We start from the raw sequence: 19,267 nt of genomic DNA on the forward strand, positions 1-19,267 counted from the left end.
ATGGGGGTAGTGCATTTTCAGGAATCAAAGTGAGTAGAGGGGCTGTGATGGTAAAGCACTCTTGTGTGGTCCCAGCTTCTCCTTCTCTGTCTCTTCCTCTCTCTCTCTCTCTCCTCTGGCTCTTCCTCCTTCTCTCACATTTTCCCGTCCCTCTTTTATGGCTCTAAGCCTATGAGCTGGCTTGGGCCCTTCCTTACTACACACCCAGCGGAGCTTTAAAAAGGCAGGGCCAGAGGTTTTAGCAGCCACACTCACTCTCTGCCTGTGCCTCTTCGGGTCTCGTGTGCTGCGCTGAAAGCCGGCTGTGTCAACCTCTCCAGCCTCCAGGTTGCTCGGATTAGAGATGCAGACGTCACATTGCAGGGCCAACAATCTCCTGCTTATCCTTCTGGGCCCCATACTGTTGGCTGTGGGCCGGGCCGCTATGGAGAGCCAAGGTGAGGAGACGACAGACTTATTATTGCTGCCTGTGGTTGGGATATTAGTAGCATTTTGTGGGCAGACAAATGGATGTGCAAGCAGGTAACCTCAACCTGGGAAAGGGCGAGTGTGTGTGGTCAGACTTTTGCTTGAGAACTTTAAATGGGTTGCACTGTGTCATTGTAGGTGCACAAAAGCGTGTGTTACTATATTCTTTCCTATACCTGTTTATGTAAAATGTGGGGTTGGCTGTTTGTCTTTCTGTTGTTTTTTCGTCTGTGGCAGGAGGAATGTTCCTGTTTGACCTCCTTCACTGTGACTCTCAGTGGGCATGAATGGACATAAACCAAAGTGTCTTCTTTGCTTTTTTTGACATTTTGACACCTCTTGAGAAACTTCTCTTATAGTCCAAGGCCAAATATAATTCAAATTATCAGAAGAAGACGGAGAGAGATGCATGAGTGTGCAGGCACCCACAGAAACACTTGAAGCTTTTATGTACTGCAGCTTTACAATTCCATGCATGCATAGACCACAATGCAAAATCTCTGAGATTCCCTCCTATGCATCCACAATCCCCACATACCTATCTCATTCCCCATTTATGTGTGTTTCCACATAGCAGCACTGTATGAACTAGAGAGAGAACCAGCCTATTGGGATGCTCAGGCTAGGGCAACACTGGATGCTGCGCTGAGACTCCGCCCTCGGGAGCACCAGGCCAAGAACCTCATCCTGTTCCTCGGCGACGGTAGGTCATGTTATCATTATGAAATCTATTCCAGCAAACATTCAACACTGACTTGGCTGTGATATAAGTTTGAAAAGGCTACTTCCAGCCTCAGTGACAAATACAGCTCAATATTCAATGCAAGAAGCAACAAGTGTGTTCAGTGTTTACTGTGCTCAGAATGGACGGAGGGAAAGCGGTTTGGACAGCAGACTGTGTGTGACTGGTAGTGCAGGTGTGTGTCTATATATGGGAAAGCTGATGAACAAGTGGTTGTAGTAAAACTTTGGACAGCTCTTGTCAATTGTTAAAATGCTTAAAATCGATTACCTTTATGTAGACTTGACCAGAAAACTCATGGAGTTGTGTGAGTAATGAATCAAGTAGAAAGGCATTCATCTCACGTCTCATCTCCTACCTGGTACCTGACAAAGATTTGTCTCTTAACCAAGAAGTTTCAGATGCCTAAACTTAAAGCTTCATATCCTAACAATGGATCAAATGACGAAGTGTAATGTGATAGTGGTCACTCACAGTGACAATCCCACAGACTCCTGACTACAGTTCCCCCCTTGACTTACGAAGCAAATTAGTGCCTTTCAGCTCATTGTTTTGATTAGTAATGTTAGGAATTAGCTCATGAACATAATGGAACATTTTGCAGCTTAAGAAGCAGATATTCCCCTCTGGAGTTGGTGGAGACCAAAACAGAGCTAGAGTGGGAGTGAATGTTGGACTTACCAAAAGATGTTGTAAGTTCACAAACTGCACTTTTTTTGTACATGTTGAACTTGACATTGTATTGTTGTGTGAGATCATTTTCTTCCCCACAAAAGCTGATTTTTCAGACAATTTATATCGGGCATTGTTTACATCCATCTTTCTCGTTAGCATTCTTCTTCTTCACTGCCTTTGTTAGCACATTTCTAAGTTTTTTGGCACCATGAACTGCTGATCAGCTGAATAGCGTGAAACCAAATATGATGTGAGTCACTCCACCCGGGTGCTTGTGCATGTACATCCTCATGCACGCATTATTCAAACAACATTGTGCTATAGAGTTAGTGCTCAGCAACTTCATAGGGTATAGTAAAGTTATAATATGCAGGAATGTCCTTAAAAAAGCGATGTATAAACTCATTCAAAAGGAAACCCTCTCCAGTAACATTTTTGACCCACTACAAGTGTGTGGTATTGTACTCTGCCTGTATGTTCTCTTTACTTGTTATTTTGCTGTGTTCGGGGCATTTCTGGGCATTGGTAAAGGGCCTTGGAGATGTAACCCCCTGCCAATAACAGCATGCAGGGTGTGCAGCCGCTTGATGTCTGATACCAAGGCACAAGTCCCCTATTTAGCTCGGTCAGATACGAAGCAGCCGTATTCGACAGATGAGAATGAGTTGTGACATCGCTGTGTTTTCCTTTGCTCCTCTCTCACCTCTGCTGTTTGCAGAGTAGCTCTGTGTCTGTTTACCGAGGCACACACACACACACAAACAGAGAGGACAGGGTGAAGCTTGCCCTTGGGCTGCATTTATTTGTACTGTAGAACGTAACCGCTGTGAAATAATTAGAAATTAACATTTTATTTCTCTGGTTCACTGCTTTGTCCTTGTTAATGCTGCTTCTTCTACTCATTCTCTCTATAGTTTACTAGACCATCGCCGCTGTCTCTCACTTGCTCAGTCAATGGGCTGAACTGAATTCTGTGTGTTTACAAACAGCATCCGACATATGTAACATAATATACCTTTAAGGTGGCATGAGCTGGCTGTCACCCTGAGGATCCACTCCTGTCGCGCTACAGTGTAACCTGGCATTTAGTGACTGTACTGTCTACTAAAGGTAAAACTATTGCCAGTTGGGGAAACTTTCCTTGTGGATCCGATTTGACGAGAACATTTTTCACAATAATTGTCACTGGTGTGGTATATTTATAGCCAGTGAGGCATGACATTTATTTATTTTTTAAAGGGTAGCTGTTCAACGGAACAGCGATTTAAGAGTGTTTTTCTGTGAACCACTAGAATATCTGCTTTAAATCAGGCCTACTTAGTCACATTTCTGGGTGGTCGAGGCTGAGTTTTCTTTGTGCATCTCTCCAGTAATGCCCAGAGCATGTTCTCGGTTTTATGACTATGATGTTGAAGGGAGAGTGCCTCACTGTGACATGGGCTTCGTAAAGTATGGTTTTCAAAGTCAGGAGTGAAATACACGAGTGGACCACAGGAAGAGATAAAACAAGTCCCTTAATTGTTTTAGAAAATCAAAAGGCAAATACTGTATGTTTCATGTAATATATGCCAGATTGTGACACAGCAGCTATACAGCTATACAGTATGTTCGACCAATAATGGTCTTAGCCTGCAAGAGTCAGTGTTGGTCTCTGTGATGAGTTTGTCTGAAAGTGTAGTTTTAGAAAACAAACTTAAATGCCCTATCCATTAGTGGATTCAGTTGATTCCTTGATCTGCTTTCATTTAGTTTGTTTAGAGAATTACTGAATTTTTTTTTTTCTTCAATCTGAGTCTGAGCTTTTAAAACATACACATATTAATACATTTGGTCTGGATTTTTAGAAATGTTCACAACAGGGCAGCATTCTGGGGCACGGTGTCAGTTTCTGTAAGATCTGATTCACTATCTCAGTACACTGAGATAGTGAAGCTAAAAAGATATATAGATGGACCCTATCAGTGACGTTGCCTGTAAATCATTGTCTCCCAGGGATGGGTGTGTCCACAGTGACGGCAGCTCGAATCCTGCGAGGTCAGATGGAGGGCGGATCAGGGGAGGAGACAATGCTCGCCATGGACACCTTCCCATATGTGGCCCTGTCAAAGGTGACAGCACAACACTGTTGACCTGTAGCTCATCAGGCGTTATTTATTAACACATTATCCAAATGTCGACTACAAAACCATTTCTAATATGAAAGAGCCAGTAGGATTTCTTCATGTAAGTTCGGCTGTGTTTTAATAATTCTTTTTCCATTTCTTAGAAAAAAGGGTATTTTACAATTAATTCTGTGTCTATACTGTCACAATGAGTATATTTTTCAGTGATGTGTGAATAATGTGTGTGTGTGTGTGTGTCTGTTTGAGTGTGTGTGTGTGTGTGAAGGCAAAGCAATTCAGAGTTCACAGAGTGCAAGGCCATAATACAAATAATCACTTTGGCCTGTTTACATGTCCTAACTGTTAAAGTTTTTTGAAATATGTATGTATAAAAATAAATTACTACCATTGTTACTGTCCATTTTTCTCATTTAAACTTATAATCGGCTAATACAAATCAAATGTTATAAAGGAGACATTGTCACATCACATGAAACTCTATAATAAATGACAAATCCTAATCAGAACAGGAACATGTACAGGTGTCACTAGTAAATGATGAATGTGTGTATATGTTATTCAGGCATGTGTATTTATGTGCCTGTGGTTCCTTGGTAAATCAGTACAGTGTGACACATGGAGAAATAGGTAGAAAAATGAAGGGTGGGTCAGGGGCTAAGTGTGTGTGTGTGTGTGTGTGTGTGTGTGTGTGTGTGTGTGTGTGTGTGTGTGTGTGTGTGTGTGTGTCCATTTTTTACATGCTTTGGTCTTTTAACATGTTGCAGCTTGTCTCATATCATCCCGCTCCGACTTAAATCGGCAAACCTATGGTGTTAAGGGATTTAGCTAAAAACAGCACTTAAACTGAAAATGCTGACATTGTGGTAGAAACAGGTTGGATTCAGCTACATGGACAAGTATAATCCCTGAATTATTGTGACTTAAGTGTAAGTGATAGTGTGATTTAGTCTGAGCATTCTGCATCTTTTGTGTTTCTGTGTTCTAACCTATATAAAAAATGAAGATACTACTTCAAATACATGTTCATTTCCTGTCCTTTCCTTTAAAGGTGTTTGTGCCTCTACTCCACAGACCTACAGCGTGGATAAGCAGGTAGCAGACAGCGCCAGCACGGCTACAGCCTACCACTGTGGGGTGAAAGCCAACGCTAAAACAGTGGGGCTTAGCGCTAACGCAGTGGCCTACGAGTGTAACACCACCTTCGGTAACGAGGTCTTCTCAGTTCTCCGACGTGCTAAAGCTCAAGGTAAAGACACCGGCTGGCTTGGCTAAGTATGGTGGGTGTGCTGTGTACTGGAAAGGTCAACTGGTTTGAATTACATTCTTATCTCAAGATATGCAATGACTATATCTGCCTTAAAATCATATAAAGTTTATCTGTTTCCTGCTACTTGAGCGTCATTAGCTGGAGTTCAATGTTCAGAATATGTTTACTTGAGAAATCAAGGCATGTTCGTGATTCATTTGTGAAGGATCTTTAGTCCTTTTAGTATTTAAAACATGTTATACTCACTATATTTATGTCTGCTATGTGATGTTTTTTTTCTATAGTCTGCATACATCTTTAAACTGAAGTATTTCCAAAAAAGCCATAAAGTTTTAATTATACAAAGTTTCTAGAAGGCAACACTTTGTTTTTAAAGTTGAACTTCAAAGGGTTGTGCCAATGAAGCAATGTCATCCAAAGGCAACCGTTTTTTAAAATTAAATTCTTAATCATTGGAGCAGCAAGCATTACACAAAATATGTAAAAAGCATTGATTTCCATTTTTTATTTCCGTAGAAACAAACTCTCCTAGAGAACAATACGTCATATGGTTAACTGGAACCTCTTATACCTCTTTTAGTTTGCTTCATTACAAAACACTCTTACACTCTGATTTCAGTGTCTCTCTGCTTTGTCCAGGTAAATCAGTCGGTGTGGTGACCACCACCCGTGTCCAGCATGCCTCCCCGGCCGCTGCGTATGCCCACTCTGTCAGCCGCAGTTGGTACAGTGACGCAGATCTTCCTTCCAGCGCCCGCCGACAGGGCTGCGTCGACATTGCAACCCAACTGGTCACCAATGTTGATATTGATGTATGTAAGAACGACGTTAGGTGCATTTATTTTGTTAAGAGTTTAATACTTCATCTATAGAGTATTAATGGATTAAATTCTAGCCGTATAATCAAATAAGAATTAAGTTAAACACTTGGTAGTTTATTAAATCAACAGTTCTGTGAAAAACACTGAGCTCTATTGTTAGGGCGGTATAGTTTATCAGTACAATGACCGTCATAGACTAGTAAATATAATGATCCTATTCTACCTGGTGTCCCTTTAAGGTGATTCTGGGGGGAGGGAGGATGTACATGACACCAAAAGGAACTCCAGACCCCGAGTACCCTACCTCCAACTCTCGCAAGGGGGACCGCAAAGACAAGAGGAACCTCATTGACGTGTGGCTGAAGGCTAAACCAGTAGGATTAATTAACATTGCTTTTGGATATTTCCATATATTTTAAGAAACGATTCAGAGATTCAAGTGTCTTCTGGTTTCATTTTCAGAACAAGAAATCACGCTACGTTTGGCACAGGAAGGAGTTTGATGAGATAAATGTTAAAGCTACTGACCGGCTCATGGGTGGGTATATTAACACAGGTAGCAACAGAAAAACACAATATATAACAATGCAGGCACACAGTATGCACACATTCACACACACACACACACACACACACACACACACACACACATGCTTCTTTTCAGTTATGAAACCTTCTCAGTGGCTTAGAAACAAGAGGATTTCAGGAAAATCAGCTTGCATCTTTACAGTAGTCATGATAGCCTAAAGTCACAGTTAGCTGGTCTTACCACCCCTAACTACAACGATACAAATCAAAGGGCATATCCCTTTCTGTGATCTGTGTGTTCTTGATCAACGGAATAGCTTGCCCGAAATGTTTTAGAAATAGTAATAGCATATGTATTAATGTGGGATTGATTCATATACAAATGGATTTGTATGTACGAATACAAATGAGCAGCTTGTATTTTATGTCTTCAGTCTTGTGTTTTCTCTCACTCTGTTCATTAGCTCTGCCAGTTTAGATTTAACTCAGTATTACCACCTTACAATGTCAAATGATGTCTTCTTTTGATTCTACAGTGCTCACAAAATACGATTTCCTTCTTCTTGTTGGTTCCAGGTCTGTTTGAGCCAAAGGACATGCGATTCGAGGTTTTCCGGAACAGCACACGTGACCCCTCCATTGTGGAGATGACAGAGAAAGCCATACAAATCCTCAGCAAGAATCCGAAAGGATACTTCCTGTTTGTGGAAGATGAGTACTATATCAACAGTCCACTAATGTAAAATCTCATCAACAATACAAGGTTGTCAATATAAAACCTGGAATTCATTCTGTAATTTTTTTAAATGGGAAAAACAACATGTAACATAATCCAACAGGCATTTTCCTTTTAACTGCTACTAAAATGAGTCCAGTGTAGTACTAGTGAGATGTTTTGAGGCAGGTCTAATTCCCTTTTTTTGTGCTTTTGTGTTACGAGGGAGAATTGATCATGGCCACCATGATGGCATTGCCAAATTGGCACTGACAGAAGCTGTGATGTTTGACCGAGCCATTCAGCGCGCTGCGCAGCTAACAAGGGAATCTGATACTCTTACTGTGGTCACTGCTGACCACTCCCACGTCTTCACTTTTGGCGGTAACACACCTCGAGGGAATCCCATCTTTGGTATGGTTCAACACAAACACTTAAGCGCAGTCCAGTTTGAAATTGGCATGAACATTATACTCAGAAACATGAGATTTACAAAGTTAAGTAAAGAATTTGTATTCAGATGCAAACCCTACATCAGAAATAGTAGAGTTTGAAGCTTCAGTTTTGTATTTGTCTCTTAAAGTACATGCGAGTCTGTATGCTTGTTTTGCCTCTAAAAAGATAATGCGGCCGATGTTTTATTACTCAACTTCTCTGCCATTTCTTTTGTCATTCAGGCCTTGCACCAAAGAAAGCTGATGACAAAATGCCTTTCACCAGTATCCTGTACGCCAACGGCCCCGGCTATGTCCATGTAAATGGAACCAGAGGGAACATCACAATGGTGGATTACTGTAAGCACAAACTAATGTATTTCAGATGTGGCTGTCGTCTGCGCTGATGTGTGTACAGAAAGAGTGAACTGATGTGGTTACGGCTGACTCATGTCTGTGTTTTGCTCTGGAAAGCAAAGATGACATATGATGTTCACGCCATTGCTGTCCTCTGTTCTGTTCTCAACATAGGCCTTAACTGTACTTAAAAAAAAAAGCTATTTGTATTTCTTTGTGGAACACTGGACAGCAATGATCCAGTTCCTCCTCTTGTTCTGCACCATTCGCTTTAATCTTTGCATGAATGTGTAGACTTGAAGGTGGAAATACCACTATTCAGGGATGAAATACCTTTTAAAACCCCCAAAGTTTTTGGAACCAGTAGTTCAAAAATGCACTCTCAACCCATCTGGCATCTTAAGTAAACATGCATTTAAAAGTGAGGGATTCATTTCTAAAACGTTATGTATCCATCTGGATAAATATGAAGCACTGTAAACGTCAGCATTTATATTCTGATGAAGACTGTGTTAGTTGGTTAGTTAGTTATTTTGTCCACAATGGGGAATTTAAAAAAGCTGTAATTTCATCCAAATGATTTAATAATGTTCTGAGTGTTGAACATGTTGTAATTATATTTAATAAGGTAAATCACAGAAGACTTACAAAACATAATTTCATCGGCAACAGCCAATAAGGTAAAAAAATAAATAATCTTATAGCTATCCAAAGGTACTCTCTGGAGTGGATGATACATGACACAGTCAAAGTGAAGTTAATCTGGACAGACATCACGGTTAATTCATGGTGACATAGTCTATAGCAGCATCTGTTTTGTATTAACAGTTGATGATCCAAGCAGAGAGTTGCCTAAAACAGTGTTTGGTTACATTCTACGTATAACACGTTTCTCTCCAGACGATGAGGAGTACATGCAGCAGGCTGCCGTCCCATTGGATGCTGAGACGCACGGCGGGGAGGATGTGGCTATCTACGCCAAAGGCCCAATGGCTCACCTCATTCATGGGGTAAAAGAGCAGAACTACGTGGCACATGTCATGGCCTACGCTGCCTGCTTAGAGCCCTACAAGAACTGCCCTCCTCACCCCCACAGCCGCACCTCGAGCGGGTGTGTGAACACAACCCCAAGCCACCTGTTTGGCCTGCTTGGCCTCCTCTGGTTACTCAGATGACCCCCAAACACACACACATCAACACAAACACTTACACAAATACATTGTATGCATACAGCAATACAGACACTTGATGCACTTAACATTTATTGAGTACATGCACACAAATTCACTGTATGCACACAGGCTGGCAAGTCAGAACACAGGGATAGACAAATATAGTACTGTATGTGTTAACAGAAGTACTCACATACATCGTGATCACCCAGTGTATTCCCAGTGTGTTCACATGAGTTGTAACCTCAAGTGAATCCAAAATGCAGGCTTTAACATGCATGTAGTAGCTTTTATTCAAATACAAACATACAAACAGGTAGGCATTGCAGGCTAGAACATAGACAAATATGCAAACATTCATTTTCACGAAAGGTGGCTCTATAAGAAACACTTCATGCAACTTTTGTCATTGCAGAGCCAGCTGCCTTTACTTCATAAGGACTATTTCAAGCCTGTACTTGGAACATGACTACTAACTTGCACTAACTATTTCTTTCATTAGTTAGCTTGATTTGTATACTCTTCTTGTTCTCCAACATTAAATACATACTTTGTGAGCACTGTGCTCGCTCAGCGCTAGTTAACACTTGCAAGGAGCTGTAATTTACTATTTACACGCAGTATTAATGTGAGGCTTTACCCAGAATAACTTGAAACAAGCAAGCAGGCGGAGGGCTCACTGTTCATCTTGTGGACATTTAGACACACAGCTGCTGATGTACATGATCGTCATTGTCCGGATGGAATAAATGACTATATGATGGTAACAGAAACCTGAACTACGAGCCATCGTGCCATGCCAAGCTGCAACACCAACAGACCTTACAAGAACTCATGATGATGCTGTACCTCTTTCAGCAGTGAAAAATATGGAACTTTACATTTTTTGTATCAAGTTTGTATCTTGACCTCATTGGATCCAAATAGTAAATCTGTTTTCTGCTGGATCACTTGATATGTAATCTATTTGGATTGTACATGAATGTATTTTGTAAGCAAATATTTTTGTCAATGTATTTTTATACTGCTTTGCAAATGTTACTTAAATAAGCATTTCAACTTGTTCTTGGTGAGTCCTTTCTCCAATTCAATAAATTGCTAAAATATACATATATGAATGTGACCATTCTCATGCAAAAAGCATGGCATCAACAAAATACAGCAATAAACAGGAGAGTTTAGTGCATTTTTGCATCAATTCATACCCTTCAGGCTTCAAAACGGCTGTCCACAAACCAATGGGTGACGTCACAACGACTACGTCCACTTCTTATATACAGTCTATCGCAGAGGCGGCTGGCCCTCGTTGAGCCACAAAAACAATATAATAATAATAATAAATTATACAAATTGTCAATATTTGTGTTTTTGAAATATGGAATGTACCCAGTAATATTTGTAAAATATTATATCTGCGAAAAATATCTGCTTTTCCTGCACGTCTTCTCCGCCTGTCTGCATGTCTCAGCTGGCTGTGGCCATCGAGAAATGGTCCACAGGAGGCGGGTCTATGGAGCAGTTTAGCCAATTGCTGATTAAAGATATGAATGTGTGACAGTGGCGGCTGGTGGAAAATGTTCTAGGAAGGGCCATCCAATCAATTTCAGCAAACATCCCAGTATGATTTAATGCAAACAAATGAAGGTATCAAACACGCATTACTACTTTGCAGTTAAATATTTAACATTTATTCCAACACGAAAAAAAGCAGTAAATAACACTTTGATACACACGTCAGGACATCTTATTTTAGTCACCCTCACAGGGAATTCAGTATAATATATACAGTTTAATATATATCATATAATAATATTCTGTATAATATAAAACACACACATACATATATAAGCTATGATGAGTTTTCACTGTTAATTTACCATCTCTATTAAATGTTGATGCCTCCATGACCAAGTTAAGCAGATGAGACTGAGGACAATGTAAAAGAAAAGATGTTCACTTTGCCTAATATGTAGCTTGACAGAGTTCTCCATGTGTGCCCTGGTGTTCTCATGTTTCCTTACCTCCTCCTCCCTCACTCCCTAACTATCCGTGCTGGATCTGTCCCCGTTGTTTTAAAAAGCTAAATAAGTTATTAGCATGACTGCATCCAGCTAGCCAAACCTGTCTGGTGTACAGCTACTAGAGAAGCTTCGCATGTACTGCTTCCCTTTCCCGCTAGTCTGCTGTCTGACTGTGAGGTCAGGCTGATCTGGGATCAGCTCTTTCGCCTGAAGTTTCTCCGCCAAAAGTACTTTTTAATTTCGTTTTTTATAAATGTTGTTTACATTTCAACTTGAGTCTTGAACTATGTTGTTAATGATTTGATTTCATTCTTTATAATTGCATGTTTCTTTTTTGTAAATTGATCAGTTTTAATGTTATGCTATATTTGTTTTTACCCCCTGTGTGTGAAGCATCTGATATTTGGTTGCATTTTAAAGTTAGCTATATAAATTAAATTCCTTATTATTAGTATTATAAATAAATGGTTGATCTGTTAAAAAACAGAGGCCTATATGTTAATATAAGATGTATATTGTAGAATTACAATGCAATATATCATAATGTAGTACCATAAAACACTGTAATTATTATCATTACATGAATATATATAGTGGCTATAAAACGATTTAGAGTAAAGCTGCTTCAGGTTAACATTCAACATAAAGTGTGCCTTCGTACATTAGCTGACCTTACCAGAACTGATAAATGCAAAAATAAAAATAGATAACTGAAACATTAGATCACAGTTTAGATCAATGATTATGAAACCTCATGGCCATTTTCTGGCTCACGTTGAAAGGCTCCTCCATGTGCCCTTTGCTCCTTGCCTGCAGCTATAAAGGACAAGCACTTCAGTGCTCTTTTTTTTTTTAATTCACATACAGTCAACGTCATGGCCGGCCAACATAAACTTCTTTTTACTGGATTATTGATTGCTATTTCAGTGCAGTGGACTTTGTCCATTTCAGGTAAGAACTGTTACATATTGCTACTGTTAGACAAAAATGTGGTAACTGCAGAAACTAAGATTTCTCCCTTTCAGATGTCTCGTTAGCCTTATACAACTGGATTTCAAGGACAGCACAAAGACATGGCCTGTTCCAGCACACAGACAGTGTAAATAGTTATACGGGCTGAAGAGTGAAAGTAGTTCTTTTACTCATTTGTTACAACAATTTTATATATAATAGAGTGTGTCTATAAAAAGCAATGACTGAGCAAGGTCACATAATCAGCCTTAGTTTTTTATTATATTATATTTTTTATTCATCTTAATGGTATCTTGGGATCATGGGAAAAAATTACCGTGACGTAAGAATTGATTTTCATACACCTGTTATTGCAAGTCAGACACAAATAAAATACAAATCACCTGGATGGCCCATATAGATTTAAAATATAAAAGCATATTTAATTAAGTCACTTCTGATTGTGTATAACACTATATTGTCTTTTCTTGCTTTTAGAGGAAGAGCTCCACGCCAGCTACTGGAACAACAAAGCGAGACAGGCTCTTCACACTGCCCTGAATGTTCAGCCTAACATTCAACAAGCCAAGAACATCATCCTCTTCGTGGGGGATGGTGAGTCTTTTCCCAGCATTAAAGCTGGTTCTTTAATTTGTAGAGAATTTTTCCTTTCAGTTCAGTTTGTTTGTTTAGGCAAAAAGAAGCCATTATCACTTGAAAGTATGAGCCTCGCCATTATTATGGTGTACTTCACCATGGTAGAGACAGAATTCAATGCAAACCAAATGCACTGTATGACCCCAAATAGCAAGGAGATGAATGTTGACATCTGATCACCAGTAGTTATTACTGCTTGGAAAGCAAAGCGTAGCAAAATAAACTGAGGCTAAACCACAGTCTACACTGCATGTCTAGCTATTTCCACATGTGTCCTTAACTGATCTGAACGGCAACAAAGGTAAATCGCTGCAACAGGTTTAGAAAACTTTTCCATGCATAGCTGGCATTTTAGAAACTGGCAGCCTATTAAATTAGTTCCAACTGCCCTTTAGTACCTACATCTCTGAACTGGTAGGATTGCTGATATAAGATGTATTAGCCATGACACACACACATATAAAGTAATCACTGTTGTGTACTTGCTTCTGTTAACTCCATGATCCAAGATCAGAATCTGTTGGCTTCCCTGCACACATTAATTGATCAATTATGGATTTATGGTTACAGCTGCCTCCACCCCAACCCACATACCTGCTGATAACAGCATGTTTAAGATGTTATCAGTGTTTGGGATTGATCAGTAACATTTAATCACCTCATAAGTGACATGTTTGTGAAAACAAGTTGTGCCGTTAATGACTTGGGACTTTAGCAACTGACAGTACATTTTATTAGGCATTTTGCAGATCTATGCTGAAATACAATACAAAGAAATGTTTAATCTGATGGTCAACTTGATAAACATAATGGCCTCCTGGGAAAATATAGACTCAGAGATAAATAGGTTATTTGTTTTAGCAAATGTAGGTCCTAACATTAGATGCAGAAGGAATTTAGCTAGACTACAAGTTCCTAAAGATTGCCAAGCTCCGACAACAAATGTTGGACCGGATGCCCTGGATTTTTCATGAAATATATAAAAAGTATAATCATGTTCGTAAAGGAGTAGAAATGTGGAATATTGCTGTTTTTGCTTTGCATATTCTCCACCATTTGTGATTGTAAATAACTCAGATGTCTTTCATCACCTTTTAAACTCTCGCATCAGCTGAGCCTTATGAGGTTCACGGTGCACAATGGCAGCCCTGTGCCTGCCTGGCCTGTTCTTTAACACTCAGGTGTGTCTCCACCCATTTCCAGGTATGGGAGTAACGACAATGACTGCTGCCAGGATCCTCAAAGGCCAGTTGGCAGGGCAATCTGGGGAGGAGACCAGTCTGGTTATGGATACCTTTCCTCACCTGGCGCTGTCTAAGGTCAGCCCACTGTCCCTGACACATTCAGACTTCTATGTGTATTCAAACTTTCTGAATGAGGATAAGATGCATGCACTTGTGGTGAAAATATGAAATAATCTCATGTACTGACTCAGTGTTGTATAAGGACAATAATAATTGTAAAGCAAGGACATACAGTGTCACAGGCATCTAGCTCCAATGATGTTCAACAGAACTACATCATTCCAATTGACAACCACTCAAATTAGGATTACCATTTTCTTTGTAATTTATAGATACATCAATTTTGTAAAATACAACATATTTATTTCTTCATCATGAAGTGGAGTGTGCATTAAAGCAACTCACAATTACTTCTTAGACTATATAGCTTATCCTTGTAGTTATAGCTCATATTGTAGTTAGTGTTGATGCTTTATCTAATTGTATTGTATAAATGACCTTGTGTCTTTGTTACGCCAATATTGCCGATCATCTTTTTTTTTTATCCACATAATGCTTTATATCTGCGGTGGACACTTTTAATTCCCCTTCTACATGGTTAGCAGGAGTTTGATTACTTATTTTCAAAGTGTTGTCCCTCTCTTAACTAAAGGGTTGCCAAGGAGTAAGTTTGGCACAAACTGATATTTGACAATTTGATTAGAAATCAACAAAACAGACTACAGAAGGCTACATTCATACCACACTAACAAGCCAATTATATGTGTTGCCTCTTTTGCTGAATGTGTGGAAAGATTTTAGTTTGAATGTGAACAGGCTGTATTTTGAGGTTGGTGAGGCTGTCATTATAATCATGTCATGGTGACACAAGCAGCCTGTTATCAATATATCTTGGGTCTGACTCTTGGCCTGTAACACTGGCTAACACAATTTCATCAAAATCCAAGAAATGCCAATGAATCCTGAAATGCAGTGTTGTCAGCATGACTAATGTGAAGATAACATGTGTCTTCCATGGACGCAATATATGGTGAAAGCACTGAATTGAGTTTAGGCAAGTAAAATAACTTAAACTCCAAATGCCAGGTGTTTTATATCAAAGACAATAACTCAATTGCAGTTATTAATGTTCCTAAACTTGAGTGTATTGCTTGTTTGAGTTGAGGGTAGATATACATGCCCACCTAGTCGAAAGGATATAATCTGAGTGTAAGTAACTGGATAAGCGCACTTGCTAAATGCCTGAGATGATAAATACTCACGTTAATGTGTGTGAATCTGTTTGACCCCTGCAGACGTACAATGTGGACCAGCAGATGCCAGACAGCGCTGGCACAGCCACAGCTTACTTGTGTGGTGTAAAGGCCAATTACGGCACCCTGGGTGTCACTGCCGCCACCCCAAGGGGCAACTGTAGCGCTTCCTATGGGAACGAAGTCACATCGGTTTTGAAACGCGCCAAGAAAGCAGGTAGGATCAGCTTCACACAGCTTTACTTTACACTGGTTTCATGCTCTCATACTGTTAGGATGAGTCTTTGTTGATGTGTTATTCACTAAGGACATTTAGTCAGACAGGTCAGTATTATTCTGTACATATACGTTTTTGCTGTTGTTAAGAGGATGTAAGGCCGCTGTCACTCACAACATCTGTCCTTGTCACCTAACCTTATATGAATTCAAGAGCCTATCAAATATTCTTAGAAAATGTGAATAATAGGACAGTTCACAGTGATTGCCTGCTTGGCTCTTTATCCAAATACAAAATTAATATATACGGTTTATCTTAATAGTGGTGTGATCTTTTTTTGGTGGTAAATAACATCTCATAAGTGTATCTATGTCAATATTTACGGTATGAAAGATATGTTGACCACAGCTGCTCTGTGTTTTTGCAGGAAAGTCTGTGGGAATTGTCACTACAACCAGAGTGCAGCACGCCTCTCCTGGTGCAAACTACGCTCACTCTGCCGACCGAGGCTGGTATTCTGACTCCGACCTCACCTCTGAGGCAATCCAAAATGGCTGCCGTGACATTGCTTACCAGCTGGTTCATAACATAGAGATAGATGTAAGTCTTAATATAAAGGTAATTCTGAAGCAGAACATCAGAGCAGCGACTCAATAGAATTCACAACTATGGCTATGGATAAAAGTTTTCATTTACAAAATTGAAACAAATCATTCTTATCAAGCCATATTAAGTAAAAAATGTGATCGTAAACATGGGATTTGATGATTACCTTGCAATAAAATGAACTTTTTAAACAATGGTTGTTTGGAAAAGGCATGTAGAGTAAACCAACAAGACAGTAAGGCTTATAGTTGGAATATCACTCTGGATTAGAGAATCCGCTAAAAGCTTAAATTGCAAAGTATGAAATATATAACTGTCAGTGTCATTTGATTCCAGGTCATTCTTGGTGGAGGTCGTCGGTACATGTTTTCGAATACCACGCAAGACCCTGAGTATCCAACTTATAGAGGAGACCGATATGATGGACAAAATCTTGTTACAGAGTGGTTAAAGAACAAAACGGTAAATTGTCCCTCTGGCTGCAACTACATTTTTCTCTATTGAGTTGTTTAAAAAAGTTTCCTCCCCGAACCCTTCCAAAAACTTCCAATTAATGTGTTTGTTGTTATTCAATACCTACAGAATGCTAAATATGTTTGGAACAAAGCTGAATTTGATGCCATCAATCCTGCAAATACGGACTTCCTGATCGGTAAGAAGTACAATTTTATTCATCATTTTGACAATCAATTAATCATTGAAGGCACTTTTCAATTAAACCACAAAAGGTTTGCCTGCGCTGTCCTTGGAGAAATTGGTTCGATAAAACAGGGTCTTAGTTAAAACTCATAAGATTATCTTCTATTATACAATCTATTCAATTTAGAGCCATGAGACAAGTTGTTTTTATTTGTTTTTCAGGAAAAACTCAATGAGCTAACACTGCCAGCTCTATTAAAACAATTAGGAATGTGTTTCTCAGTTCTTCAAACTTGTTTTCTTCTGGATTTAGGTCTCTTTGAGCCCAAAGACTGCCGCTACGAGTTGGAGCGTGATGCATCCATGGACCCCTCCCTTACGGAGATGATGGAGAAAGCAATTAAGATTCTCAGCAAGAACCCAAAGGGATATTACCTCTTTGTAGAAGATACGTGTTATTGTTTTCTATACATATTTAATACATATTATAAATTAACTGTTAAAAGTGAAACACACTAAGCTCAAAACCATTGAAAACTAAAACCTCTCCCACCCTTCAAATAGAAGATATATTAGGTTTAAAACATATATTTTTGAAGTTATGTTACAGTAAATATGTGGTACATCAATGGGAGTTACAAAACAGATCACTAATATGAGGGATATTCTGCTGATGCTTATTTGAGAATTGCTTTCTTTTGGACTTTAAGCGGAAGAATTGACCATGGTCACCATGGAGGGAGGGCCAAAAGAGCTCTCTATGAGACTGTTGAGTTTGATCGGGCGATCGGGCGAGCAGCTGAACTCACCAGTGAGCTAGACACCCTGACTGTGGCCACTGCTGACCACTCCCATGTCTTTGCCTTTGGAGGACATTCTGCCAGAGGGAACTCTGTTTTAGGTAAAGTGCACTATTAGAATTTGATAAGAGCTGAGGTAAAGGACGTTTTCTAATACAAAAATGTAAAACATCTGCTTTCCAGGTTTGAATAAACCAATTTGTCCTGTGATTTACAGGAGTGTCTCGCTCATTAGCCGATGACGACAAGAGCTTCACTACTGCTGTGTATGGAAATGGACCAGGATACCGGAGTGGAACACGCCCCGATATGAATGAGACAATTTCATGTAAGTGAGACAAAGTAATTTAGTAGCTCCATCTTGTGGTGTAACAGCATATCTATTGTAGAGGCTCGAAGAGCCAAGTTGTGGTGTGACACAAATGTCACTTTGTCGTTTTGAAATGTGTCTATGTGCCAGAAAACTACTATAATGCTCCTTTGTCCTTTTCTTCCTCAGCGAATGATAATTATCGTCAGCAGGCTCCTGTTCCTATTGACTCAGAGACCCACGGTATAGAAGATGTAGCCATCTTTGCAAAAGGTCCCATGTCACATCTTTTCCACGGGGTCCAGGAGCAGAACTATATTGCCCACGTCATTGCTTATGCTGCCTGCCTGGAGCCCTACGAGAACTGTGATCTGCCCCCACCCGACCACGCTGGATCCATCCACCCCAGCCTCCTGCTCCTCCTGATGAGCCTCCTGCTCCTCTCCCTCTGCTCTGTCTGAGATGACAGCCGATGGAAAATATGTCCTGACCTTTGAATAGCTGTGCTATCGGACATTTTATTTGAAAAAGTATTGTTCTTTCCACTGTATGTTCTGTTCTATTTAATAGCTGTATAGTTGCACAACTTTGAGATCACTGACATTTTAAGTATTTCTTCTTGTTCAGATAACCTTGTCATGAAATCAACCAGTTAATCAAACACAGCCGTGATTTTATTGTGCTTACATGACAATAACGCTTTTGATTGATTGATTGTTTGATTGATTGATTATGAAAAGCATGTATGTCATTACTGCATAGAGCCATGAATTGTAACACTCCATTAAAATTGTTGCTGTGATTCTTTAATCAGTCTTTATTTCACGTCATTTTATCTTTTCATGTTTTAAGATGTCAGGCTTTTATTTTTTTCTTACAAAAGCTTAATTGGCATATCCCTACAGCCTGTATTAACGTAACATTGACAGAGTATGGTATCAAGGCAATTGCTTTTTCACCATAGCGAGAGTGTTTGTTTGTGTTCCGGGCAATGTGCAGGTGCTCCCTCTTTAAGAAGACAGAAGAGCAGAGCGTGCTGTCAGAGTGTCTTTAAAACGCCCTTTGGTAGGCTGTTTCTTCGCTTACGGCCATACCACCCTGAACACGCCCGATCTCGTCTGATCTCGGAAGCTAAGCAGGGTCGGGCCTGGTCAGTACTTGTATGGGAGACCGCCTGGGAATACCAGGTGCTGTAAGCTTTTTTTCTCTCATCCCAATCAATCAACTTCACAGGACAATTGCCATCGTTGTAGGCCTATCTATAATA

At 39.8% G+C, this 19,267-nt stretch overlaps 2 protein-coding genes across 3 annotated transcripts; both read left to right on the forward strand.

Moving 5' to 3' along the window:
• The first annotated feature begins 284 nt into the window (after positions 1–284).
• On the forward strand, positions 285–10,380 carry LOC306694735 (intestinal-type alkaline phosphatase-like). Of its 2 annotated transcripts, none has more exons than XM_079157718.1 (11): positions 285–437; positions 1,043–1,171; positions 3,878–3,993; positions 5,080–5,254; positions 5,915–6,087; positions 6,336–6,470; positions 6,559–6,634; positions 7,201–7,335; positions 7,562–7,753; positions 8,017–8,133; positions 9,031–10,380. In XM_079157718.1, the coding sequence occupies exons 1-11, from the start codon at positions 344–346 to the stop codon at positions 9,303–9,305; spliced, it is 1,617 nt and encodes a 538-aa protein (XP_079013844.1). In that variant the 5' UTR covers positions 285–343; the 3' UTR covers positions 9,306–10,380. The 2 variants fall into 2 exon arrangements, with proteins under 2 accessions (XP_079013844.1, XP_079013845.1); XM_079157719.1 differs by having other exon boundaries at positions 1,046–1,171.
• Positions 10,381–12,140: 1,760 nt separating this feature from the next.
• On the forward strand, positions 12,141–18,810 carry LOC306694736 (intestinal-type alkaline phosphatase-like). Its single transcript, XM_079157720.1, has 11 exons — positions 12,141–12,274; positions 12,773–12,889; positions 14,135–14,250; positions 15,471–15,645; positions 16,073–16,245; positions 16,588–16,713; positions 16,834–16,903; positions 17,204–17,338; positions 17,600–17,791; positions 17,908–18,018; positions 18,190–18,810. Exons 1-11 carry the CDS (start codon positions 12,199–12,201, stop codon positions 18,459–18,461), a joined length of 1,563 nt encoding a protein of 520 aa, XP_079013846.1. The 5' UTR covers positions 12,141–12,198; the 3' UTR covers positions 18,462–18,810.
• Positions 18,811–19,267: the final 457 nt, after the last annotated feature.

Source organism: Pholis gunnellus (assembly GCF_910591455.1).
Source record: "Pholis gunnellus genome assembly, chromosome: 4".
NCBI classification, from domain to species: Eukaryota; Metazoa; Chordata; class Actinopteri; order Perciformes; family Pholidae; genus Pholis; species Pholis gunnellus.